This window comes from Sebastes fasciatus, chromosome 22 (genome assembly GCF_043250625.1).
Source record: "Sebastes fasciatus isolate fSebFas1 chromosome 22, fSebFas1.pri, whole genome shotgun sequence".
Classification (NCBI taxonomy): Eukaryota; Metazoa; Chordata; class Actinopteri; order Perciformes; family Sebastidae; genus Sebastes; species Sebastes fasciatus.
Genome location: NC_133816.1, coordinates 23,588,463 through 23,614,905, shown reverse-complemented (window position 1 = coordinate 23,614,905; position 26,443 = coordinate 23,588,463). Strand labels below are relative to the sequence as shown.

Genomic DNA, 26,443 nt, shown 5'->3' with positions numbered 1-26,443 from the left:
GAACCACCGGACCACGTAGACCTCAAGATCCGCATCCTGGAGGACTCCCAGATCCAGGTGCTCTCCGCCAGCGGTGAGTTTAACGTGGTAGAACCCTCCCATATCCAGAAAGAAGACGTACGCTTTAAAGTTAAAACCTTATTTTACCGCTTCAGTGTTCAAGAAGTACCCGGTGCAGGAGGTCCGGTGTTCCCGAGGCCTGCAGGAGGCCGACTTCCTGGACCTGCTGAAGTCCACCTTCCCTCAGCTGGCTGCTCACAAACCGTTCGACGTCTTCACCACCAACCGGAGGAAGAGGCTCCAGCCAATCACGGCCGAGATGCTGACGCCGGAGAGCTGCAGGAGCACGGGGCATTCTGCCCTCTACTTCCGACTGAAGGTGCTTCATTTAACGCTCTCATTTGTCCTCCGCAACGACCAAACGTCGTCAATCGGTTATTAATCTTTACCTCAATCTGTTGTTTCTGCTGATTTAGATTTTTATTATTATTATTATTATTATTATTATTATTATATTGTATATTTATATAGTGACACCAACATAAACTCTTTACGACGCCAGTATGGAGGCCCGAACCTGCCAAAATAAAAAAATTAATAAGAAAATAAATCACTCTATAAATGAATAAATATGCAATTTAATGTAGCAAAAATAATATTATAAATAAGTTTAATCATTAATTAATTAATAAAATGTGACATAAATTGATATGTCTGTTTTAATTTGCTTCTTTATTTATGTTTGTATTAATTCCCTTATTTATTTACACGTCTGTTTAATTCCCCCTTTTATTTTATTGATGAATTTTTTTTTTTTTAAATATATTTTTAAATGTGTGTATTTATTTATGTATTTATTTATTTATTTCTAATGAAAATAATTAAAACAAATAAAAATTAAATTAAAAATAGATTTAAAAATTATATAAACAAATACATAAATAAATAAAAGGGAGAATTAAACAAATAAGGGAATTAATACAAGAATATATAAATACATTTCCAAAGAAGAAGCCGCGGTTTATTCTTAGATTCTGATGCTATTCTTTAATAGCCTTTACATTACATTTATTTATTTATTTATAAACCGCGGCGTCTTCTTTGGGAATCTGATTCTGATCTCTTCCAGGCACAAGAGGAAGTCCCGGCGAGAGAGGAAGAGCTTCCGGATTCTTCCTCGACTTCTGATCAAACCGAGCTGAACACGAGGTGAGAGTGTGGCTTTGAGATGAGAGCGGACTCTTAAATATAATATAATAATATAAATATGAATAATAATAAATACATTATTAATAATAATAAAAGCATGGACGATCATTCTGTTATAACCTGTAAATGACATTAACGACTCACATGACTCACGGGTCTGACAATACTAACGACTCACGAGTCTGACGATACTAACGACTCATGAGACTAACGACTCACGGGTCTGACGATACTAACGACTCAGGAGTCTGACGATACTAACGACTCACGGGTCCGACGATAATAACGACTTAGTCCAAATGATGTTCTGTGAAGTGTGCCGAGCTCTGCACGCGTCGACCAGCATGTTGATCAAACACTCCTGGAGTCACGTGGACGATCCGGAGAGGCTTTGTGGACTATGCGGAGAACATTTAGAGTCTGCGGACGAGCTGAGGGCTCATCTTCAGAGTCACCAGAAGACACACAGCTGTAACATCTGCGGAAAGTCTTTCCTCTCCATCGCCGGCCTCAACGGACACGTCGCCCGGCACAACGTCCGCTCAAATGTCTTCGCTGAGGAATCACAAGTGGGTCCGTGCAGAGCAGAGGCCGCACAAATGTGATTATTTTTGTGTCAAAAACTGGGTTCACAGGTCGTATACCGACACGTGTGGAGTCCCAGAAACGGACTTAGTGTGTGAAATCTGCAGCGATACGCGAGATACCGCAGCAAAGAGAAACTGAACGGTTCTCCTGCAAGTCGGTCCTGTTGACTCAAACGAGGGTCCATGATGGGGAGAAACCCTACAAGTGCTCTGTCTGTGACACAATGTGACGAGACACATGAAGAACCACCAGGACGGATCAGAGTCGAGGACCAGAAGTGATCTTAGTCTCCTTGTTTTGTTAAATATGTCCCCTAGAGCAGGAGTCAGCAACCTTTACTATCAAAAGAGCCATTTTAGGCACAAAAATAAATAAGAATAATGATCTGTCTGGAGCCGCAAAACATGTGATCATTGTGATGAAGGTAACAGTTTATAGTCTAAGTATATAGTATATAAGTCTAATGCAGTGAGGGCCAGAGACAATGTACTACGGAGTATTAGGACCACGTTGAGGGAAAACACATCTGAGATTTACACAATAAAGTCGTAACTTTACGTGAAAAAGCCGTAATGTTATGAGAATGAAATCTTAACTTTGAGAGAAAAAGTTGTTATATTACGAGAATAAAATCAAAACTTGTTTCAAATATTTTTTATTAAGAAGCATGTGCATGTCAGTGATACAAACTGTGGGGTGTTTATCATGCCTCATTTTTTATATACATCAACAAAAACAGACAAAACTAGAAACTAAGGGCAAACAACATGGAGACAAGCAAATACAAAACAAAAAGCACAGACACCCTAAGGCAAACAAATCAGGGAGACATTGGCGACATACAGTATATACATAAACAGCTGTAACCCTCCCATCCCTGAGCAGTGCTACCTCGGGTACTAAAGACTATGTGTCTATTGCGTCTTAATTGTCTGTCCCTCCTATAGAGGAGATCATCGGTCTCCAAGTCTTTTCAAATACCTCCAGTCTGTCATTAAGGGTGTATCGGATTCTTTCTAGGTGGAGGGGATCAGTCAGTGTTGTTATCCAGGATTTAAATGTTGGCCCGTCTTTCCCTTTCCAGAACAACAGAATCAGTTCCTTTGCACAAAGGAGGGAGTTTTACTCTGAGGAAAATGTATCCTGGTGTTTCCCATCAGTTGTTTTAATAAAGTAGTGTTAACGTGTAATTTGACATTAAAAAAGATTTTAGGGTTAATTTGTCTATTTTTCTTTTTTACATTTGGTCAAGATTTTTACTATAAGCTCCTTTAATTCATCGTTTTATTGAATCCACGGCTTTTACTAATTAAACACATGAATAGTACGTCGCCATCTTGGTTTTTAGTCGTCTCCATCTTGGTTTTTAGTTGTCTCCATCTTGGTTTTTTGCCGTCGCCATCTTGGTTTTCAACAGTCGCCATCTTGGTTTTCAACAGTCGCCATCTTGGTTTTTGGCCGTCGCCATCTTGGTTTTCAACAGTCGCCATCTTGATTTTTGGCCGTTGCCATCTTGGTTTTCAACAGTCGCCATCTTGGTTTTTGGCCGTCGCCATCTTGGTTTTCAACAGTCGCCATCTTGGTTTTTGGCCGTCGCCATCTTGGTTTTTGGTCGTCTCCATCTTGGTTTTTGGCCGTCGCCATCTTGGTTTTCAACAGTCGCCATCTTGGTTTTTGGCTGTCGCCATCTTGGTTTTCAACAGTCGCCATCTTGGTTTTCAACAGTCGCAATCTTGGTTTTTGGCCGTCGCCATCTTGGTTTTCAACAGTCGCCATCTTGGTTTTTGGCCGTCGCCATCTTGGTTTTCAACAGTCGCCATCTTGGTTTTTGGCCGTCGCCATCTTGGTTTTTAGTCGTCTCCATCTTGGTTTTTGGCCGTCGCCATCTTGGTTTTCAACAGTCGCCATCTTGGTTTTTGGCCGTCGCCATCTTGGTTTTTGGCCTTCGCCATCTTGGTTTTCAACAGTCGCCATCTTGGTTTTTGGCCGTCGCCATCTTGGTTTTCAACAGTCGCCATCTTGGTTTTTGGCCGTCGCCATCTTGGTTTTCATCAGTCGCCATCTTGGTTTTTGGCCGTCGCCATCTTGGTTTTCAACAGTCGCCATCTTGGTTTTTGGTCATCTCCATCTTGGTTTTTTGGCCGTCGCCATTTTGTTTTTTGGCAGACGACATTTTGGTTTTGGGCGGCCTCCATCTTGGTTTTTAGTGCTAGATTCTGAGGTTTCACCTCTTGTTGTTCCGAATCACATCTTCAGACTAGAACAGAAAGGCAAAGAGCAGGAACACAGCCGCGTGGTTTCTCAGATAGGAGGTCATTTTAAAGTGTCGGTCTGCCCGCGCAGAAGATGCATCCTGGCACAATCATGGAGGACGCAGAGTCAGTCTTCAGCTCCTGAAAGCTCATTCTTTTAATAAAGATTGTTACAATTCAATCGTTAGATGATTTCTAATTTTGTATTTTTGATAAGGAAAGATGCAGAATGGCACTAAACATGACGTTGGTGTTATCAAAGATGGTGGAACTGTTTTAATGGAACACTTCCTGGCTTAAAGGCAGTGGAATAAAAGTCTAACTAAGGCAAACACACACATATAATAATACACTACATTAATTGTCTTTGGACAAATCCAAACTACATTTTAGTAAAGATCAGAGTCTTTAGCAGCCTGTGGGAGAAAAGGGATCTTCTCATCACATGACGCTAGTCCAGCAGTCACATGATAACAGGTGGTTGTATTCGGTGGGGGAGATGGTAACCCCTGTCTCTGTTCATAGATGGTCTCTGGTGTTGGATGTGAATGTCCTCCTTGATTTTTCTCCAGCTGTCGACTCGTGGATGGATTATTGAACGGGTCTACGGGTCACAGGCCCAGGGGGTCGACTACAGTCAACAGTTTCTGGTCTTTACCAAACAATTCATCCAGAAAATACTCAGCAGATTAATGGATGGTAAAGAACTAAATATATAAAAGGAAGAAAGTATGTAGTCGTAGCCACGACAACACACATGCTGTTTAGAACATGAAGTTACTGTTGGTCAGACTTCAATGTGGAGAGAAGCTCTGAATATAACAACACAGCTATCAGGGCATGGGGAGGAGGCCGGAGGAGACAGCTAGCTAGGCTCTGAAACATGTTCACAAAGATGCAGAGTGAATGCGCTGGTGGGATTTAAGGTAACTACCCCGAGAAAAAGTTTTACCACATTGGTCACACCAGTACGGTTTCTCTCCAGTGTGAATGCGTTGATGTATTTTCAGGTGACCTGATTGAGTGAAAGCTGCTCCACATTCATCACAGCTGTAGGGTTTCTCTCCAGTGTGACTGCGTTGGTGGACTTTAAGGGAACTATCCTGAGAAAAAGTTTTACCACATTGGTCACACCAGTACGGTTTCTCTCCAGTGTGAATGCGTTGATGTATTTTCAGGTGACCTGATTGAGTGAAAGCTGCTCCACATTCATCACAGCTGTAGGGTTTCTCTCCAGTGTGAATGCATTGATGTATTTTCAGGTAACCTGATGTAGTGAAAGCTGCTCCACATTCATCACAGCTGTAGGGTTTCTCTCCAGTGTGAATGCGTTGATGTATTTTCAAGTAACCTGATTTAGTGAAAGCTGCTCCGCATTCATCACAGCTGTAGGGTTTCTCTCCAGTGTGAATGCGTTGGTGGACTTTAAGGGAACTATCCTGAGAAAACGTTTTACCACATTGGTCACACCAGTACGGTTTCTCTCCAGTGTGAATGCGTTGATGTGTTTTCAGGTGACCTGATCGAGTGAAAGCTGTTCCACATTCATCACAGCTGTAGGGTTTCTCTCCAGTGTGAATGCGTTGATGTATTTTCAGGTAATCTGATGTAGTGAAAGCTGCTCCACATTCATCACAGCTGTAGGGTTTCTCTCCAGTGTGAATGCGTTGATGTATTTTCAGGCTACCCGATGTAGTGAAAGCTGCTCCACAGTCATCACAGCTGTAGGGTTTCTCTCCAGTGTGCATGCGTTGATGTCTTTTCAGCACACCTGATGTAGTGAAAGCTGCTCCACATTCATCACAGCTGTAGGGTTTCTCTCCAGTGTGAATGCGTTGATGTATTTTCAGGCTACCCGATGTAGTGAAAGCTGCTCCACAGTCATCACAGCTGTAGGGTTTCTCTCCAGTGTGAATGCGTTGATGTATTTTCAGGTGACCTGATGCTGTGAAAGCTGCTCCACATTCATCACAGCTGTAGGGTTTCTCTCCAGTGTGAACTTTCTGATGAATCAGTCCCTTTCTTCCTCTTCGTTTCTATAGCAAAAGAGAAGTGCAGACAGAGAGAGAGAGAGAGAGAGAGAGTCAGTGAGATGCCATGGTGGAGCGACCTATGTAGAACCATGAAGAACATTAAAACATGTCAGTGTAACATAACCCACAATGTTCCAGTCTGACTAATGCACTACCACCTGTGACAACCAACTGCAGGGCCGTGTCCCTCTGTAGACATTTGATTGGTCACCACAGACGCCCCCTTGACATTTATTAATTATCACAATTATTAATTGTCCCGCATGTTAACGTACGGCACACTAACGTACAGCACACTAACGTACAGCATACTAATTAATATTAATTTAGAGTATTTAAGGAAGAAGAGGACTCTTTAATATATATAAGGCCTTAACTAACAAAGAAAATGAACCTGCAGATGACCTTTTGGCCTTTTGGAACAGCTGCTGAGCGTCCAACGGCGTCCATCGCAGCCAACATCGCACTGCTGATCTTGACACGTGTCAGCGGGATGGAGCACTCCTTCAACACCTGTAAAATAACAATACAGAAAGACTATTGTTGACACTTTGTCTTGTGAAAAAAGGGCAATCAATCAACATATAATCAGTAAACATATAATCAATAAACATACAATCAATAAACATACAATCAATATACATTAGGGCTGCACGATTATTTATCATTATTATTAAAAAACTTGACAAATCTCCCTTTAAGGTGCATTTTGAAGTAATAAAAAATGTGAGATTAATTTGTGATTAATTGAGATTAACTATGGACAATCATGCAGTTAATTTATTAATTATCAGGCGACATCCCCATTATAGAGTTGCATTATGGGAAATGTAAAACCCAGTATAGTTGAAGATTAACCCATACCGCGCACTAAGTCAGTCATTCATTCAAACAAGAAACACATTGAGGTAGAGACCTCATTTCCTGTATAGCCGAGTAAAAAAGTATGCATTCATACTGTGATTCATACACAAAACTGTTGAACTCTTTCATTTTAAAACTCATGTATAGTTATTACAGATAGAAGTATTTTGATGTCCTTATTGTATTTCTTCTATTCTATAGTTGTGTCTTGGCTTTACCAGCACAGTGCATGCTTCTGTGTTTTTTTATTTCTCTGTTTATTGTTATGCACCAAAAACAATAAGGCTAATTCCTTGTATGTGTAAACCTGATTCTGATTTCTGCTATTCTCTCTCTGTTAGCTGCTTTTTATGGGCTCAGATCAGTCTCAATATTAATGAATGCACAAAGGAGTCACACATGTATCTGGTGATTTATATATAAATGACTCTCTCCACAAAAATATTTTTCAATGCACACAAACACAGTTATCGTTATATATAAATGTAAAAAAAACAATCCACATAAAAAACTAAGGTTCACAAATATATTTCTGACACACACAAAAATATGTCTTGTTTTAAATAAATGTAATAGAAATCCACAAATATATGTACTTAAAAGTATTTGATCAAAAACACATTTGGATGTTGTTACATTTATAAACAAACTGCTGTCATGTGTGAACTTCACTGTGTTCATCTGTGTGGGTTTTATGAGATTCCCGACGTGCACGACCCACAAATGCATTTTTTTCAACAGGAAATCATCCGTAGCCAATCAGATGCGCTGGCTAACGCTAGCTAACATTAGCTATGTGTTTGTTTAGCCCAGGGGTCAGAAAGCTTTACTATCAAAAGAGACATTTTAGGCAAAAAAAAAATTGCGTCATGCAGGGCTCAACATCGGACATTTTTTGGATATTTTCGGGACATTTGTCGGACATTTTTCTGACTGTTTTTTCTGAAATCTTTCCACATTTTTTCGAAGTTTTCTCAGACAATTTTTTAAAAATACATTTTTTGGACAATTTTTGACTTTTGTTCTGAATTCTTTCAACATTTTTTGGACATTTTTTCAGAATGTTTTTCAGACTTGTTTTGGAAATTTTTTCGGACATCTTTTTTTTGGACATTTTTCGATTATTTTCGGAAATTTTTCAGATACGATAACGTTTCCTGTCCGTGACAGAGTTAGCATGCAGCTTTAGCTCTGCTCTGTCTAGCTCTGCTTTTCCTGTCAATGTGTGAAACCCAAAGTGTTTCCATCCTTTACTGGATGTGTAGTGTTTACCACGCTGGATTTAACATGGGAAGGTGCAGGTCGAATCCACGACGACCCTCCAACGTTTTACACTCTCTGAGGTTTGTTTTGGTTGACGGATACGGAACGGATATGACGTCACGTTACTCAGACTACCACAATAAAAGCGGTAACTTCTTTCTACCTCCACAGAGACTCAGATGAAGCAGATAGATCCATTCTGCCCACCCCCCCCCCCCCGCCACCTCAGTAGATATTGATGAACAGTTGGAGCTGTTTTCTCCTCTTCTTGGTGTCGTTATGAAGCCATGAAGTCATGAACACTGACCTGAACATCGGTGGGATCAGAGGACGAGCCTGCTGCTGGTCTTCTGGGGACCTTGTTGCTCCGCTGGTCCGGGTTCTGCTGCTCCTCCTCCGGCTCGCTCTTGTAGTGCTCCTGGTCCTGGTCCAGGTCCTGGTCCTGGTCCTGGTCTCTGTTTCAGAAAGTGTGATGAGTGTTTTATTTCCTCATTGGTTCAGTCCGTATGGAAGGTTTACTGTGTGTCAGATATCAGTTTGTTACTCTGGACTGTCTAAAGTGACTCTTTTATGTGCCGTCAGTCATTTCTTTGAACATTCAGATATCACACAGCATCAAGTGTCTCTCAGCTCAGAACCAAACCTCTGCATGTCCTTCTTCTTTATAACACTGACTGTGAACACAGACAGCTGTCAGTCTGTTAGAGCAGCTTAATGTAATGTAGACTTCAGTCTAATACAGTCACATTAAAGCTGAATAACTCTATGTAATGTAATGTAGACTACAGTCTAATACAGTCACACTAAAGCTGAATAACTCTATTTAATGTACTGTAGACTACAGTCTAATACAGTCACATTAAAGCTGAATAACTCTATTTAATGTAATGTAGACTACAGTCTATCACACAGTCAGCGTATCCGTGCATTACCATCTCTAAGTGGATCCAGATGGAGGCTGTGTCTCTTAGTTACCTGTTGCCATGGTGAATCGTAGTATCGGAGCTCCATTGATGATGAAGGCTGTTTTCATCCTCACATTTGATGGAACAAACTCTGATCAGCTGTTCTGGAGCCGAAACCTTTTCCATCTCACAGTTTGTTAAAGCTGCTTTCTGAACCGGGCTCCTGGTCCTGGTGCTGGTCCTGGTGCTGGTCCTGGTCCTGGTGCTGGTCCTGGTCCTGGTGCTGGTCCTGGTGCTGGTCCTGGTCCTGGTCCTGGTGCTGGTGCTGGTGCTGGTGCTGGTCCTGGTCCTGGTCTGTTCAATCAGAGAACAGGAGCACACATTAGAGAGAGCTAATGCTAACGCTAGCAGTGAGCCACACAGCAGCAGAAGCTAACAGGCTAACTAGCTGTTAGCTTGTTAGCATGGAGCTAACTAGCTGTTAGCTTGTTAGCATGGAGCTAACTAGCTGTTAGCTTGTTAGCATGGAGCTAACTAGCTGTTAGCTTGTTAGCATGGAGCTAACTAGCTGTTAGCTTGTTAGCATGGAGCTAACTCTCTGTTTTCGGGTTTAACTCGGTTCATATTCTTCTTCTCTTCTTCTCCTCTTGGACTTCCGGCTCAGAGGAAGCTTGTTAAAGGGTTTACCTGGGTGTGTGAAGGTTCACCTGCAGCTCGAGCTCCAGACGGATCAAAGATCTTCAGCTAACAACAACAACTCTCCCGCCATCAGCCCGACAACCACACTTCCGGTTACAAGTACTTCCGGTCTGGTTTTTCAGTTTAAAGTGACAGAAAGTCTCCACCTGGAGGTCAGGAGGGAAACTACAGCTACATGGTTTATATAATGTATATATATATATATATATTTATTATACTATAACCTATTTATAGATGTATATGTCATCTATATCATCTATATGTCATCCCGTCCTCTCCCGTCTCTGATCACCTGTCTCTCTCTCGCATGCATTTAAAATGATAAGAAAAGCATAAAAAACATGTTTAACTTTTCTTCCATTAAATAAAAAGAAGCACATGCTACAAAGGTCCCGAGCTGGAATCAAACCACCAACCTTGCAGCTCTGAGTCAAGTCATGTAACCATTCAGCTGCCAATTAGCTTCAAGACTCTTTCATTGTTCAGTCATATTCAAGGCTTCACACAAAGTTGTGTTTATGGGTAAATAAATAATATTATTCTGTTTTTAGACAGATTCCTGAGGCTCATTCAAGACAGGCTTTACACAAAACATCCCTCTGAGAGGAAAACACAAAGAGCTCTGGAGAGATTTGAGCCCACAACCTTCAGACTGTGGAGCAGACTCTCTACCAGCTGAACTATCAGGACTCTGACGGGAGAAGTGACTCTCACAGAGCAGAAATAGACGTTGACAGTCTGTCAGTGTGAACACGTCTCAGTATGAACATGATTCAGTGTCCACAGGTTTCAGTCTGTAAAATGTCTTTATCTGCAGGTTGATGAAGGTGAACTTCAGTCTCATCTTCTTTCTCTCTCTGCTTCTTTGTGATAATCGGCGACAGAGACGGTCCAGTGGATAAGGACGCCGACCGCCAACGCTCCAGGAGTTCCATCACGGGTTCGATCCCCGCCACAGGTAAGCCACACTGCAGTGAATGTGATAAATGTGTGTATGTGTTCATTTCTCCGCTTCACAAACGTCATGCGTTGCGATTTCGCGTCGATTTCAACTTGCGAATTTACGAATTTCCATCAACTTGCGAATTTCCATCAATTTCCGAATTTCCACTATCTACCAACGAGGAGGAATCAGAGAACAGGTAAGTCAATGTGAGTCCAGGGTGTTGAGCTACCTAGCTTAGTAAGCTAGGTAGCTTGATGGGCAAACATTTATTATTTTATTTTTTAATATGAAAATGTACAAAATGACATTAAAGGTAATTAAACTTTCATTTGTATCTTAAAGGACCTGAAGTTTTCAATTAAGATGCAAATTTGATGTTCATTAATGGATAAATTAATTATAAAAACTGTTCCCACACCAGGAATTAAACCCAGACCACCTCCTGACCACTAGACCATCTGGGACAACATGACATACATAGCATGCTCATCCTGTCTAGAGGAGCTATTTCAGATAGCTAGTTAGCTGCTTTATTTTATAACATAAATGACTCTCTAAACATAAAAAAACATGGCACCACAAATAGAAATAAACTTAACATGAATGTATTTGGTACTTGTGCACTTTTCTCACCTGTAAACAGACACTATTGTATTGTTCCTGGATGTGAAGATGAGTTTTAAAATGTTAAAACCAAGAACAAAACAGTCCTTTTCATAAACTGACGCTGAAACGGAGATCAGTGTTAGTTACTGCAGCGCTGGCTAGTGGACCTGAAAGAGTCTACCGACAGACACTGAGTCCAGCTGCAGCTGACTGTCTCTCCTTCTCCCGTCCTCTCTCCTCTCTGATCACATGTCTCTGTCTCTCCATCTCCCGTCCTCTCTCCTCTCTGATCACGTCTCTGTCTCACCATCTCCCGTCCTCTCTCCTCTCTGATCACCTGTCTCTGTCTCTCCATCTCCCGTCCTCTCTCCTCTCTGATCACATGTCTCTGTCTCTCCATCTCCCGTCCTCTCTCCTCTCTGATCACATGTCTCTGTCTCTCCATCTCCCGTCCTCTCTCCTCTCTCATCACATGTCTCTGTCTCTCCATCTCCCGTCCTCTCTCCTCTCTGATCACCTGTCTCTGTCTCTCCTTCTCCCGTCCTCTCTCCTCTCTGATCACATGTCTCTGTCTCTCCATCTCCCGTCCTCTCTCCTCTCTGATCACATGTCTCTGTCTCTCCATCTCCCGTCCTCTCTCCTCTCTCATCACATGTCTCTGTCTCTCCATCTCCCGTCCTCTCTCCTCTCTGATCACCTATCTCTGTTTATTCATTCATTTAGATTGAGAATATCGGGTTTACGTATTAAAAATGTTATTTTTTCTCCACTGATCCAAACAACAGGACAAAACAAAAAATGCTTCTCTTCTGTTGAAGCATACTGATGAAATCGCAGATGTGGGTCACAGCATTGAGGTAGTTGTGGAAAAATAATTTTGGAAAATTCAATTAAAAGCCTATTTGTTATGAGCTGAGATGATTGGTACTGGAACCTTCAAGGGTTTGTAATTCCATGTGTTGAAGTTGTGGTTCCAAGTCAAAGATGTTGTCTGTGCTGAGCTCAAATCAAGTTGTGCAGATTGGAGGAAGCTGATAGCTACAATACTTCTTCCCAGCAGCTTGATAGCTTGGTGCTAACTTCCTTGCGGTTGTTGCTTGAAGTTAGTAGGTAAAAAGACAGGCTCTCGCGTCCTCTGCCTTAGAAGATCCTTGTGTTGCTCTGTTTCCTAACAGGCCATAGATCAGAGCAGAGCTGCTTTGCAGCTTCTGGTCTGGAGAGCAGCAGCTCACCTCCACAGGTCACGAGAGGTGAGAAGAAAGAGCAGAAAGAGCAGAAAGAGGAAGAACAAAGAGATTCCTCTGGTCTTGTCCTGGGTGAATTTCACACCTATGTGTGAATGCTACAGTAGCCAATGGCTACTGAGCTGAGTCCTCAGCCAATGGCTACTGAGCTGAGCTGAGTCCATGGGTCAAGGATCATGTTACTGAATTCATGTGGTCAATTGCCACCAGTCAAATTGGTGGGTCCCTACATGTTCAACATAAGTTGCAGCAATTTATAATTTCACATTGTAACAACTTTGAATTCTCCGTCTACTTTAATACGAGTTAGAGTAATTTAAATCTGTACCTACTACCCACTTCCTTTCAGTTGAGTTAATTTAGTGTAATAAATTAGAGTAATGCGCACCTCAACAGTTAAGTAGCTGTGCAAATGCATCAATAAAACTACTCCATTTGGAGTCAAAATTATACAATTGAGTTGTGTTTTTATTGATTTTATACTGAGCACAATGGAAGAATGAAAGGAGGCTCTCCATTAAAGCCCGTAACGCTGGTGCAGCTTCATGTTATTAATATATTACTGCTGACGCTGTGATGGTGAACCACCTTCTCTACTTATATTTAAGGTCGATCACCTTTATCTTTAGCACACATGAACTCGTGTTGCACACTTCTTTTTTTGGATCCAAACCAGTGAGATTATTATCTGCACTATACAGCAGCTCTGTCTCACATAGAGATATTTCCAGATCTACAATTTAAACCAGAAGTGATTGAAACAGGAAGAGGAGGTTCTGACCTACATCATGTCTCAGCTGTGTGATGCTCAGACAGTCAGCAGCAAGACGTCATGGAGGTCACAGCTCTCTGCATCAGACTGAGTGAGTACTGACACTTTGCCTAACTCTCTCTGCTGATAAATATGTTCACTGTGTGAAGTACAACTCTCTTTTTGTCTCTCCAGTGGTGGAGGTGTTGGTCCTGCTGGTTGTTAATCACGGTTACTTGGCTCAGAAAACTGGTAAGTTCCACTTTATTAATTAGCCGACACATGCTGCTAAACTTTCTGTAACTACGGTCACTTTAGACTCTCCCAAATAAAAATAAAAAAGTCAACTTCTATGAATTTAAAATGTTAACCATCAGAGTATGTAAACAGGTACACAAGATGACATGACGTGGTTAAGAATTTAATCTGTAACATGTTTTTTTTTTAAGGTTTTCATCCCTTGCTCCAAATACTTACTGCAACAATGTTGATTTTATACATTTTGATTTAATAATTTCTATAATATTTTTATTAATTAATTTATTCAATATTATTATTATTATTATTATTATTTATGTTTTATAAAAAATGAATTAACTTTTATCAACCTTTGTGCATCATAAATATTGATATAAAAACATATTTTTAAAAATAGGGAATTTCATGACACCAAATAAGTTGTGTTTTATGACAGATATTGCAATTCTAACGTCTTGACATGTTGCGGACATTTTTGCTAATATTGCCGATAAATGTCAGCTTTGTTAGCTTTGACTCTTAGCATCTAATCTACATGAATTCAACAGTACTATTAAGTTATTGTTTAAATGTTACTCATTTGTATGTTGAGAAGAAGAGGATCTTGAGTGTCACCATGTTTCACTGCTGGGACTGTAGAAACTGCCCGTCATTGCAGAATCATCATGTTTCTGTAAATGCATGCTGAATATTTAATTTGATTTGCTCTCTCTGTGTCTCTGTCTGCAGCTTTTCCTCGTGTTCATCCAGACAGACTGCAGTTTTTTGAATATGAGACCGTCCGTGTGGACTGTGAAGAGTTCGGTGGATTGACTGAGTGGAGAGTGATGACGAAGCTCCACGAAAGTCCATCAAACTCTTACTGGAACTCCTCAGCAGCATCCTGCACCATTCATCCCACCTTTGAGAGACACAGTGGGGAGTTCTGGTGTGAAAATGAAGGAGGCAACACAAGTGCTGCTGTCAACATCGCCGTCACTGGTATGTTTAACAAGTTATACATTCAGATTATGTGATGCATACAATATTCACTCCTGAGTGACACACAATATATTGTGTTTAGGAGGATAGAAAAACAGTCCAAGACTCAAAATAAAAGAATGAATACTTCACACATATACAATATTTAACATTAAGTACAGAAAAAGCAAATATTTGTTATTTTTTTTTTGTTTTAAAATACGAAAAAAATAAAGTTCATGATCTTTATGTTATAAGATCTCACTATTTTTATTGCACTTGTTTTATTATTTTCCCCGCAAAGCGCTTCCAGCTAGAAAAGTCAAAATGAATAAATAATAACATGCAACGATATATTGTAATGGAATGGACCGTGTTATCCTTGTTCTACACATAGTACAACATGTTAAATAATGTTAAACATAAAATATCTTTCTACCAGCTGGTTCTGTGATCCTGGAAGTTCCCGCCCGTCCCGTGGTGGAGGGATACGACGTGACTCTTCACTGTAGAAAGAATAAAACTCAGTCAAAACACATTGCTGATTTCTACAAAGATGGTTCCCGCCTCGGGACCCGGTATGAAGACAACTTGATGATCCAAAATGTTTCCAAGTCTGATGAAGGATTCTACAAGTGCAGCATCTCTGGAGCCGGAGACTCACCACAGAGCTGGCTGGCTGTTTCAAAACTAGATAATGGTGATTTATTTTTGCTTTTTTGTGCACGCATGTTTTCTTTTTCTCTCCGGGTTGAAGATAGATGATGAAAGCATGTTTAATATTTTCTCTACAGCAGCCGACGAAGACACTGATCGTCCCCATGGTCTCTCTCCTGATCCCCCCTCCCTGCTGTGGGTTGGTGTCGGTGTTTTAGTGGTGGCTCTGCTGCTGTTGGTGATGGGACTACCTCTCTGTAGGAAACACAGAGGTACAGCAGCACTGTCTCCTACAAACTACATTAAATTACTTTATGGTGGTTCTTTCTTTTCACGTCTCTCCTCCCTGCTTCTACCTCCTCTGCTCTTCATCTTATCCTCTAAACTACTGAGTTCTTCTTCTTCTCCTGTTTTTTTCTATTGATGACATTTTATCTTTTCTGTCCTCCAGTATCGGTCTGTTTGTCGTCCGGGAAACAAACATCTCACTCACCCGGAGATCACACAGGTGAGAAACACCAACCATGTAAGACATAATGTAGAGCGAGCCGGTCATTGTTGTGAAATAAACCCCGACAGGGCGATGCCGCACCTCGACCTGAAGGGGATTATTTAACAACAATGACCCGCCAGCTCTACATTATCACACTTATTACACACACACACCCCATGAGGCTTTACTAAACATAACCAAGTAGTTTTAGTTTTGTTTTAACCACATATTTGAAACAGTTTAAAACTGCGACTATAGTTTAGCAGTTTGGGAACGTAATTTTGTAGGAGACAGAGTTGGCTACAGTGTTACAGTATGTCTTTGAAATGTCTGCTGTTACTTGTTTGACCTGTCACTGACATCAGTGATGTGACTAATCTGAACTAATCTGACCTATGAAAGATGTTGACAGTGTGTTTTGTGGAGATTACCAGATTATGATTGTCTCCACTGATCCAAACAACAAGATAAAACTAAAAAAGCTTCCCTTCTGTTGAAGCATATTGAGGAAATCGCAGATTTGAGTCACAGTATTGAGGCTGTTGTGGAAAAATAATTTTGGAAAATTCATTCAAAGCCTATTTGTTATGAGCTGAGATGATTGGTACTTGAAGAAATGGAAACATGAGGAAGAATTATCCTAGAAGTAACTGAATTTAAATTGTGAAACCCAGCTGGGTAACAGTAACACGTCTTGTGCTGCAGGTCAAATGGATCTGTCGGTTGTATTGTACACTGATGTCACCAGCACACGGAAGAGCAACCAAAAAAGTAAACACACACACACACACACACACACACACACACACACACACACACACACACACACACACACACACACACACACACACACACACTTGTTGTTGAACACAGTACACAGAAACGACCTTTTTGTATGTATTTATTCATCTTATCGTCGCTGCTCATGCTGCCAACCCTGCTGGCTAACTAGCTAAGCTGTGTTGCAACCAGTGATCAACCTGCTGAAGTGAAGCCAATGCTGAAGTGCCTTAAACCTGCATTCTCTCTAACAGCCAGCAGGGGACGACTCCTCTGGTTGCTAAAAGAAGTCTGATTATATAGAAGTCTTCTGACACATTTTGAATAAATCAATGTTCCTCAGAGAGTTTCCTTTTTCTGGTCATTTGCTCCACTCTTTTTTTCTTTCTCAGGTGAACCACTGAGGAGGGACTCCATGTTGCTGTCTACTGTCGCTGTATACAGACGTGTTAACACATCAAGCCGTGTGTTGATTTACAAAGTCTGAAACTCTACTGCTGATCAAGAGAAGCCAGGAAACTCATCGCCTGTTGTACACTGTAGAAAAAAAAGGAAAAAGTTGGGAAAACTCAAAGCAACAAACTTCAGCAAAATTTTAAGTTAGGCAATTTAACATTAAGTTTTGCTTTTGAGTTTGTTCAACTTTCAATCATCATTTTCAAAATAAGTTGCAGTAACTTATAATTTCACATTGTAACAACTTTGAATTCTCCGTCTACTTTAATACAAGATGGAGTAAATTAAATCTGTACATACTACCCACTTCATTTCAGTTGAGTTAATTTAGTGGAATAAGGATTGCGTACTGCAACGGTTAAGTAGCTGTGCAAATGCATCAATCAGGACCAATGACTACCCATCAAATGCATACATAATTACAGATGCAACATCTATATTCAAAACTTTTTTTGTTTTTGTTTATCAAAACACATGGCCTCGTTCCAAAGGATTTGATTGAGGCTAAATTAATGGGAACTGTTGACACCCACAACTGTCCCAGACTTAGCACTTAATTGTATACTAGCATGCATCACATCTTGAACACCAAAATGCAATGAGGTAGCAGTTGTGTGGGTGTTGCAAGCATAGCAAGATGGAGTTATACAGGGAAAAGTCAGGTGACGGATCGAGAGAGGAAAGAAGATCGCGGGAAAAGGAGACGGATGAGAGAGGGAAATGGAGAAAAGGGGAAAAAAGGAGAGAATAGAGGTGGAGAGAGGGAACTTGAGAAAAAGAAAAGAGAAAAGGGGGAGAGAGTAAAAGCAGCGAAGGTAGAGGAGGAATATAAGATATCATTTTTAAACTCAAAGTGTATTTAGTCCAAACAATGATTTCAATATTTTAGTTTCAAAATCAACAAAGGAGAAATTGTATTTTACTTTTTAACATTTTTATATTGAATGTACATACTTGACTTTGGATCTTATTTACATTGTTATTGATCTTATTTGTTATTATCTACTTGATCATATTTCATTATTATAATAAAACTACTCCATTTGGAGTCAAAATTATACAATTGAGTTGTGTTTTTATTGATTTTATACTGAGCACAATGGAAGAATGAAAGGAGGCTCTCCATTAAAGCCCGTAACGCTGGTGCAGCTTCATGTTATTAATATATTACTGCTGACGCTGTGATGGTGAACCACCTTCTCTACTTATACTTAAGGTCGATCACCTTTATCTTTAGCACGCATGAACTCGTGTTGCACACTTCTTTTTTTGGATCCAAACCAGTGAGATTATTATCTGCACTATACCGTAGCAGCTCTGTCTCACATAGAGATATTTCCAGATCTACAATTCAAACCAGAAGTGATTGAATCAGGAAGAGGAGGTTCTGACCTACATCATGTCTCAGCTGTGTGATGCTCAGACAGTCAGCAGCAAGACGTCATGGAGGTCACAGCTCTCTGCATCAGACTGAGTGAGTACTGACACTTTGCCTAACTCTCTCTGCTGATAAATATGTTCACTGTGTGAAGTACAGCTCTCTTTTTGTCTCTCCAGTGGTGGAGGTGTTGGTCCTGCTGGTTGTTAACCACGGTTACTCTGCTCAGAAAACTGGTAAGTTTCACTTTATTAATTAGCCGACACATGCTGCTAAACTTTCTGTAACTACGGTCACTTTAGACTCTCCCAAATAAAAATAAAAAAGTCAACTTCTATGAATTTAAAATTTTAACCATCAGAGTATGTAAACAGGTACACAAGATGACATGAAGTGGTTAAGAATTTAATCTGTAACATGTTTTTTTTTTAAGGTTTTCATCCCTTGCTCCAAATACTTACTGCAACAATGTTGATTTTATACATTTTGATTTAATAATTTCTATAATATTTTTATTAATTAATTTATTCAATATTATTATTATTACTATTATTATTATTATTATTATTATTATTTATGTTTTATAAAAAATGAATTAACTTTTATCAACCTTTGTGCATCATAAATATTGATATAAAAACATATTTTTAAAAATAGGGAATTTCATGACACCAAATATCTTGTGTTTTATGACAGATATTGCAATTCTAATATCTTGACATGTTGCGGACATTTTTGCTAATATGTCAGGTAGATGTCAGCTAGCGAGGTGAGTTTTGTTAGCTTTGACTCTTAGCATCTAATCTACATGAATTCAACAGTAATATGAAGTTATTGTTTAAATGTTACTGAGCTGTATGGTGAGAAGAAGAAGATCTTGAGTGTCACCATGTTTCACTGCTGGGACTTAAAAAATTGCCATAGTTACAGAATCATCATGTTTCTGTAAATGCATGCTGAATATTTAATTTGATTTGCTCTCTCTGTGTCTCTGTCTGCAGCTTTTCCTCGTGTTCGTCCAGACAGACTGCAGTTTTTTGAATATGAGACCGTCCGTGTGGACTGTGAAGAGTTCGGTGGATTGACTGAGTGGAGAGTGATGACGAAGCTCCACGAAAGTCCATCAAACTCTTACTGGAACTCCTCAGCAGCATCCTGCACCATTCATCCCGTCTTTGAGAGACACAGTGGGGAGTTCTGGTGTGAAGATGAAGGAGGCAACACAAGTGCTGCTGTCAACATCACCGTCACTGGTATGTTTAACAAGTTATACATTCAGATTATGTGATGCACACAATATTCACTCCTGAGTGACACACAATATATTGTGTTTAGGAGGATAGAAAAACAGTCCAAGACTCAAAATAAAAGAATGAATACTTCACACATGTACAATATTTAACATTAAGTACAGAAAAAGCAAATATTTGTTTTTGTTTTTTTGTTTTAAAATACGAAAAAATTAAAGTTCATGATCTTTATGTTATAAGATCTCACTATTTTTATTGCACTTGTTTTATTATTTTCCCCGCAAAGCGCTTCCAGCTAGAAAAGTCATAATGAATAAATAATAACATGCAACGATATATTGTAATGGAATGGACCGTGTTATCCTTGTTCTACACATAGTACAACATGTTAAATAATGTTAAACATAAAATATCTTTCTACCAGCTGGTTCTGTGATCCTGGAAGTTCCCGCCCGTCCCGTGGTGGAGGGATACGACGTGACTCTTCACTGTAGAAAGAATAAAACTCAGTCAAAACACATTGCTGATTTCTACAAAGATGGTTCCCGCCTGGGGACCCGGTATGAAAAGAACTTGATGATCCAAAATGTTTCCAAGTCTGATGAAGGATTCTACAAGTGCAGCATCTCTGGAGCCGGAGACTCACCACAGAGCTGGCTGGCTGTTTCAAAACTAGATAATGGTGATTTATTTTTGCTTTTTTGTGCACGCATGTTTTCTTTTTCTCTCCGGGTTGAAGATAGATGATGAAAGCATGTTTAATATTTTCTCTCCAGCAGCCGACGAAGACACTGATCCTCCCCTCAGTCTCTCTCCTGATCCCCCCTCCCTGCTGTGGGTTGGTCTCGGTGTTTTAGTGGTGGCTCTGCTGCTGTTGGTGATGGGACTACTTCTATGTAGGAAACACAGAGGTACAACAGCACTGTCTCCTACAAACTACATTAAATGACTTTATGGTGGTTCTTTCTTTTCACGTCTCTCCTCCCTGCTTCTACCTCCTCTGCTCTTCATCTTATCCTCTAAACTACTGAGTTCTTCTTCTTCTCCTGTTTTTTTCTATTGATGACATTTTATCTTTTCTGTCCTCCAGTATCGGTCTGTTTGTCGTCCGGGAAACAAACATCTCACTCAAATGCAGATCACACAGGTGAGAAACACCAACCATGTAAGACATAATGTAGAACGAGCCGGTCATTGTTGTGAAATAAACCCCGACAGGGCGATGCCGCACCTCGACCTGAAGGGGATTATTTAACAACAATGACCCGCCAGCTCTACATTATCACACTTATTACACACACACACCCCATGAGGCTTTACTAAACATAACCAAGTAGTTTTAGTTTTGTTTTAACCACATATTTGAAACAGTTTAAAACTGCGACTATAGTTTAGCAGTTTGGGAACGTAATTTTGTAGGAGACAGAGTTGGCTACAGTGTTACAGTATGTCTTTGAAATGTCTGCTGTTACTTGTTTGACCTGTCACTGACATCAGTGATGTGACTAATCTGAACTAATCTGACCTATGAAAGATGTTGACAGTGTGTTTTGTGGAGATTACCAGATTATGATTGTCTCCACTGATCCAAACAACAAGATAAAACTAAAAAAGTTTCTCTTCTGTTGAAGCATATTGAGGAAATCGCAGATTTGAGTCACAGTATTGAGGCTGTTGTGGAAAAATAATTTTGGAAAATTCATTCAAAGCCTATTTGTTATGAGCTGAGATGATTGGTACTTGAAGAAATGGAAACATGAGGAAGAATTATCCAGAAGTATCTGAATTTAAATTGTGAAACCCAGCTGGGTAACAGTAACACGTCTTGTGCTGCAGGTCAAATGGATCTGTCGGTTGTATTGTACACTGATGTCACCAGCACACGGAAGAGCAACCAAAAAAGTAAACACACACACACACACACACACACACACACACACACTTGTTGTTGAACACAGTACACAGAAACAACCTTTTTGTATGTATTTATTCATCTTATCGTCGCTGCTCATAATACCAACCCTGCTGGCTAACTAGCTAAGCTGTGTTGCAACCAGTGATCAACCTGCTGAAGTGAAGCCAATGCTGAAGTGCCTTAAACCTGCATTCTCTCTAACAGCCAGCAGGGGGCGACTCCTCTGGTTGCTAAAAGAAGTCTGATTATATAGAAGTCTTCTGACACATTTTGAATAAATCAATGTTCCTCAGAGAGTTTCCTTTTTCTGGTCATTTGCTCCACTCTTTTTTTCTTTCTCAGGTGAACCACTGAGGAGGGACTCCATGTTGCTGTCTACTGTCGCTGTATACAGACGTGTTAACACATCAAGCCGTGTGTTGATTTACAAAGTCTGAAACTCTACTGCTGATCAAGAGAAGCCAGGAAACTCATCGCCTGTTGTACACTGTAGAAAAAAAAGGAAAAAGTTGGGAAAACTCAAAGCAACAAACTTCAGCAAAATTTTAAGTTAGGCAATTTAACATTAAGTTTTGCTTTTGAGTTTGTTCAACTTTCAATCATCATTTTCAAAATAAGTTGCAGTAACTTATAATTTCACATTGTAACAACTTTGAATTCTCCGTCTACTTTAATACAAGATGGAGTAAATTAAATCTGTACATACTACCCACTTCATTTCAGTTGAGTTAATTTAGTGGAATAAGGATTGCGTACTGCAACGGTTAAGTAGCTGTGCAAATGCATCAATCAGGACCAATGACTACCCATCAAATGCATACATAGTTACAGATGCAACATCTATATTCAAAACTTTTTTTGTTTTTGTTTATCAAAACACATGGCCTCGTTCCAAAGGATTTGATTGAGGCTAAATTAATGGGAACTGTTGACACCCACAACTGTCCCAGACTTAGCACTTAATTGTATACTAGCATGCATCACATCTTGAACACCAAAATGCAATGAGGTAGCAGTTGTGTGGGTGTTGCAAGCATAGCAAGATGGAGTTATACAGGGAAAAGTCAGGTGACGGATCGAGAGAGGAAAGAAGATCGCGGGAAAAGGAGACGGATGAGAGAGGGAAATGGAGAAAAGGGGAAAAAAGGAGAGAATAGAGGTGGAGAGAGGGAACTTGAGAAAAAGAAAAGAGAAAAGGGGGAGAGAGTAAAAGCAGCGAAGGTAGAGGAGGAATATAAGATATCATTTTTAAACTCAAAGTGTATTTAGTCCAAACAATGATTTCAATATTTTAGTTTCAAAATCAACAAAGGAGAAATTGTATTTTACTTTTTAACATTTTTATATTGAATGTACATACTTGACTTTGGATCTTATTTACATTGTTATTGATCTTATTTGTTATTATCTACTTGATCATATTTCATTATTATAATAAAACTACTCCATTTGGAGTCAAAATTATACAATTGAGTTGTGTTTTTATTAATTTTATACTGAGCACAATGGAAGAATGAAAGGAGGCTCTCGATTAAAGCCCGTAATGCTGGTGCAGCTTCATGTTATTAATATATTACTGCTGACGCTGTGATGGTGAACCACATTCTCTACTTATATTTAAGGTCGATCACCTTTATCTTTAGCACGCATGAACTCGTGTTGCACACTTCTTTTTTTGGATCCAAACCAGTGAGATTATTATCTGCACTATACCGTAACAGCTCTGTCTCACATAGAGATATTTCCAGATCTATAATTCAAACCAGAAGTGATTGAATCAGGAAGAGAAGGTTCTGACCTACATCATGTCTCAGCTATGTGATGCTCAGACAGTCAGCAGCAAGACGTCATGGAGGTCACAGCTCTCTGCATCAGACTGAGTGAGTACTGACACTTTGTGTAACTCTCTCTGCTGATAAATATGTTCACTGTGTGAAGTACAGCTCTCTTTTTGTCTCTCCAGTGGTGGAGGTGTTGGTCCTGCTGGTTGTTAACCACGGTTACTTGGCTCAGAAAACTGGTAAGTTTCACTTTATTAATTTGCCGACAGAAGCTGCTAGACTTTCTGTAACTACGGTCACTTTAGACTCTCCCAAATAAAAATAAAAAAGTCAACTTCTATGAATTTAAAATTGTAACCATCAGAGTATGTAAACAGGTACACAACATGACATGAAGTGGTTAAGAATTTAATCTGTAACATGTTTTTTTTTTAAGGTTTTCATCCCTTGCTCCAAATACTTACTGCAACAATGTTGATTTTATACATTTTGATTTAATAATTTCTATAATATTTTTATTAATTAATTTATTCAATATTATTATTATTACTATTATTATTATTATTATTATTATTTATGTTTTATAAAAAATGAATTAACTTTTATCAACCTTTGTGCATCATAAATATTGATATAAAAACATATTTTTAAAAATAGGGAATTTCATGACACCAAATAAGTTGTGTTTTATGACAGATATTGCAATTCTAATGTCTTGACATGTTGCGGACATTTTTGCTAATATGTCAGATAAATGTCAGCTAGCGAGGTGTGTTTTGTTAGCTTTGACTCTTAGCATCTAATCTACATGAATTCAACAGTACTATTAAGTTATTGTTTAAATGTTACTCATTTGTATGTTGAGAAGAAGAAGATCTTGAGTGTCACCATGTTTCACTGCTGGGACTTAAAAAATTGCCATAGTTACAGAATCATCATGTTTCTGTAAATGCATGCTGAATATTTAATTTGATTTGCTCTCTCTGTGTCTCTGTCTGCAGCTTTTCCTCGTGTTCGTCCAGACAGACTGCAGTTTTTTGAATATGAGACCGTCCGTGTGGACTGTGAAGAGTTCGGTGGATTGACTGAGTGGAGAGTGATGACGAAGCTCCACAAAAGTCCAACAAACTCTTACTGGAACTCCTCAGCAGCATCCTGCACCATTCATCCCGTCTTTGAGAGACACAGTGGGGAGTTCTGGTGTGAAAATGAAGGAGGCAACACAAGTGCTGCTGTCAACATCACCGTCACTGGTATGTTTAACAAGTTATACATTCAGATTATGTGATGCACACAATATTCACTCCTGAGTGACACACAATATATTGTGTTTAGGAGGATAGAAAAACAGTCCAAGACTCAAAATAAAAGAATGAATACTTCACACATGTACAATATTTAACATTAAGTACAGAAAAAGCAAATATTTGTTATTTTTTTTTGTTTTAAAATACGAAAAAAATAAAGTTCATGATCTTTATGTTATAAGATCTCACTATTTTTATTGCACTTGTTTTATTATTTTCCCCGCAAAGCGCTTCCAGCTAGAAAAGTGAAAATGAATAAATAATAACATGCAACGATATATTATAATGGAATGGACCGTGTTATCCTTGTTCTACACATAGTACAACATGTTAAATAATGTTAAACATAAGATATCTTTCTACCAGCTGGTTCTGTGATCCTGGAAGTTCCCGCCCGTCCCGTGGTGGAGGGATACGACGTGACTCTTCACTGTAGAAAGAAGAAAACTCAGTCAAAACACATTGCTGATTTCTACAAAGATGGTTCCCGCCTGGGGACCCGGTATGAAAACAACTTGATGATCCAAAATGTTTCCAAGTCTGATGAAGGATTCTACAAGTGCAGCATCTCTGGAGCCGGAGACTCACCACAGAGCTGGCTGGCTGTTTCAAAACTAGATAATGGTGATTTGTTTTTGCTTTTTTGTGCACGCATGTTTTCTTTTTCCCTCCGGGTTGAAGATAGATGATGAAAGCATGTTTAATATTTTCTCTCCAGCAGCCGACGAAGACACTGATCCTCCCCTCGGTCTCTCTCCTGATCCCCCCTACCTGCTGTGGGTTGGTGTCGGTGTTTTAGTGGTGGCTCTGCTGCTGTTGCTGATGGGACTACTTCTCAGAGGTACAGCAACACTGTCTCCTACAAACTACATTAAATGACTTTATGATGGTTCTTTTTCACATCTCTCCTCCCTGCTTCTACCTCTTCTGCTCTTCATCTTTTTCTTATTCTTCTTCTCCTGTTTTTTTCTATTGATGACATTTTATCTTTTCTGTCCTCCAGTATCGGTCTGTTTGTCGTGCAGGAAACAAACATCTCACTCACCTGGAGATCACACAGGTGAGAAACACCAACCATGTAAGACATAATGTAGAGCGAGCCGGTCATTGTTGTGAAATAAACCCCGACAGAGCGATGAAACCCCCCCGATGACCTCAAGTTGTTTTAATATTTAGGTCAGATTTCTTTCCATGCATTTATTGTGTAAACCTTTCTGCCTGTCTTTGCTTTACATGTGCTGCTTATTTAGGCATTATTGTCATGCTTTTTTAAATAAAACAGCAAATATGTGTTTTCTCTTTTCTATGTTTCTGTCTCAGTAGAGGACAGAGTTGATCCACACCGGCCAACACGTGCTGTTGTCAAAAAACAAAGGAAGGAGAAAGGTACATTATATTACAGCTTTTAGTTAGAAATGCAGTTTTAAGTATAATGTTATAGATGCATGTGTACAATATATTTAACACCCCTAATTATGATTAAACTAAACAGCATGTGTTTTTATGTTTCAGTGTCAGGTGGTGACCGTGCAGGTGATCCAGACCGTGTGACTTATGCTGCTGTTAGAAGCCAAAAGAAGAAGAAGAAAGGTAGTTTATATTATGTTACTTCTGCTTCACTGTTAACTGGTATTTACTTCCTTGCATAATAAGACTATAGCAAGTCTGTCATGCAACATGTTTTCTCTCAAGTAATATAAAATGCAATTATAAATGAATGAGTAGGTTTTGAAGCAGCTTTCTCGCTGCAGCAGTTGTGGTTTTGTGTCACATCAGTTTTGAGAGGCGACACATTTAACACCCGACTGAAATACTACACCTACTTCAATGAATTATTTTCAGATATGT

The 26,443-nt window shown here is 39.6% G+C and overlaps 4 protein-coding genes across 4 annotated transcripts in view; 2 read left to right on the top strand and 2 right to left on the bottom strand.

The window, feature by feature from the left end:
* The window catches only part of LOC141760941 (lamin-B3-like), a 121,789-nt gene that overhangs the window by 89,192 nt on the left and 6,154 nt on the right, over positions 1-26,443 (bottom strand). The gene's annotated exons all lie outside the window — the stretch shown is intronic.
* LOC141760933 (uncharacterized) lies at positions 2,310-9,936 on the bottom strand. The gene is made up of 6 exons (XM_074624049.1): positions 9,802-9,936; positions 9,185-9,468; positions 8,517-8,664; positions 6,488-6,595; positions 4,525-6,085; positions 2,310-3,021 (listed from the first exon to the last, which is right to left on the bottom strand). The coding sequence occupies exons 2-5, from the start codon at positions 9,298-9,300 to the stop codon at positions 4,937-4,939; spliced, it is 1,521 nt and encodes a 506-aa protein (XP_074480150.1). The 5' UTR covers positions 9,301-9,468; positions 9,802-9,936; the 3' UTR covers positions 2,310-3,021; positions 4,525-4,936.
* LOC141761234 (Fc receptor-like protein 5) lies at positions 12,283-16,995 on the top strand. The gene is made up of 8 exons (XM_074624563.1): positions 12,283-12,307; positions 12,541-12,615; positions 13,556-13,612; positions 14,348-14,599; positions 15,021-15,278; positions 15,373-15,507; positions 15,687-15,743; positions 16,901-16,995. The coding sequence occupies exons 1-8, from the start codon at positions 12,283-12,285 to the stop codon at positions 16,993-16,995; spliced, it is 954 nt and encodes a 317-aa protein (XP_074480664.1).
* Positions 18,408-21,861, top strand: LOC141761233 (Fc receptor-like protein 5). Its single transcript, XM_074624562.1, has 5 exons — positions 18,408-18,438; positions 18,522-18,578; positions 19,344-19,595; positions 20,017-20,255; positions 21,850-21,861. Exons 1-5 carry the CDS (start codon positions 18,408-18,410, stop codon positions 21,859-21,861), a joined length of 591 nt encoding a protein of 196 aa, XP_074480663.1.

Excerpts from the sequence above, each read along its gene's own strand:
- LOC141760933 (XM_074624049.1), bottom strand. The coding sequence starts at position 9,300 with ATGGAAAAGGTTTCGGCTCCAGAACAGCTGATCAGAGTTTGTTCCATC. Across the intron at positions 8,665-9,184 it reads ACGATTCACCATGGCAACAG|AGACCAGGACCAGGACCAGG; the intron begins GTAACTAAGAGA and ends TTTCTGAAACAG. Across the intron at positions 6,086-6,487 it reads CTGTTCCAAAAGGCCAAAAG|AAACGAAGAGGAAGAAAGGG; the intron begins GTCATCTGCAGG and ends CTTTTGCTATAG.
- LOC141761234 (XM_074624563.1), top strand. The coding sequence starts at position 12,283 with ATGATTGGTACTGGAACCTTCAAGG. Across the intron at positions 12,616-13,555 it reads ACCTCCACAGGTCACGAGAG|TGGTGGAGGTGTTGGTCCTG; the intron begins GTGAGAAGAAAG and ends TTGTCTCTCCAG. Across the intron at positions 15,744-16,900 it reads CTCACCCGGAGATCACACAG|GTGAACCACTGAGGAGGGAC; the intron begins GTGAGAAACACC and ends TTTCTTTCTCAG.
- LOC141761233 (XM_074624562.1), top strand. The coding sequence starts at position 18,408 with ATGGAGGTCACAGCTCTCTGCATCAGACTGA. Across the intron at positions 18,579-19,343 it reads TTACTCTGCTCAGAAAACTG|CTTTTCCTCGTGTTCGTCCA; the intron begins GTAAGTTTCACT and ends CTCTGTCTGCAG. Across the intron at positions 19,596-20,016 it reads TGTCAACATCACCGTCACTG|CTGGTTCTGTGATCCTGGAA; the intron begins GTATGTTTAACA and ends TCTTTCTACCAG.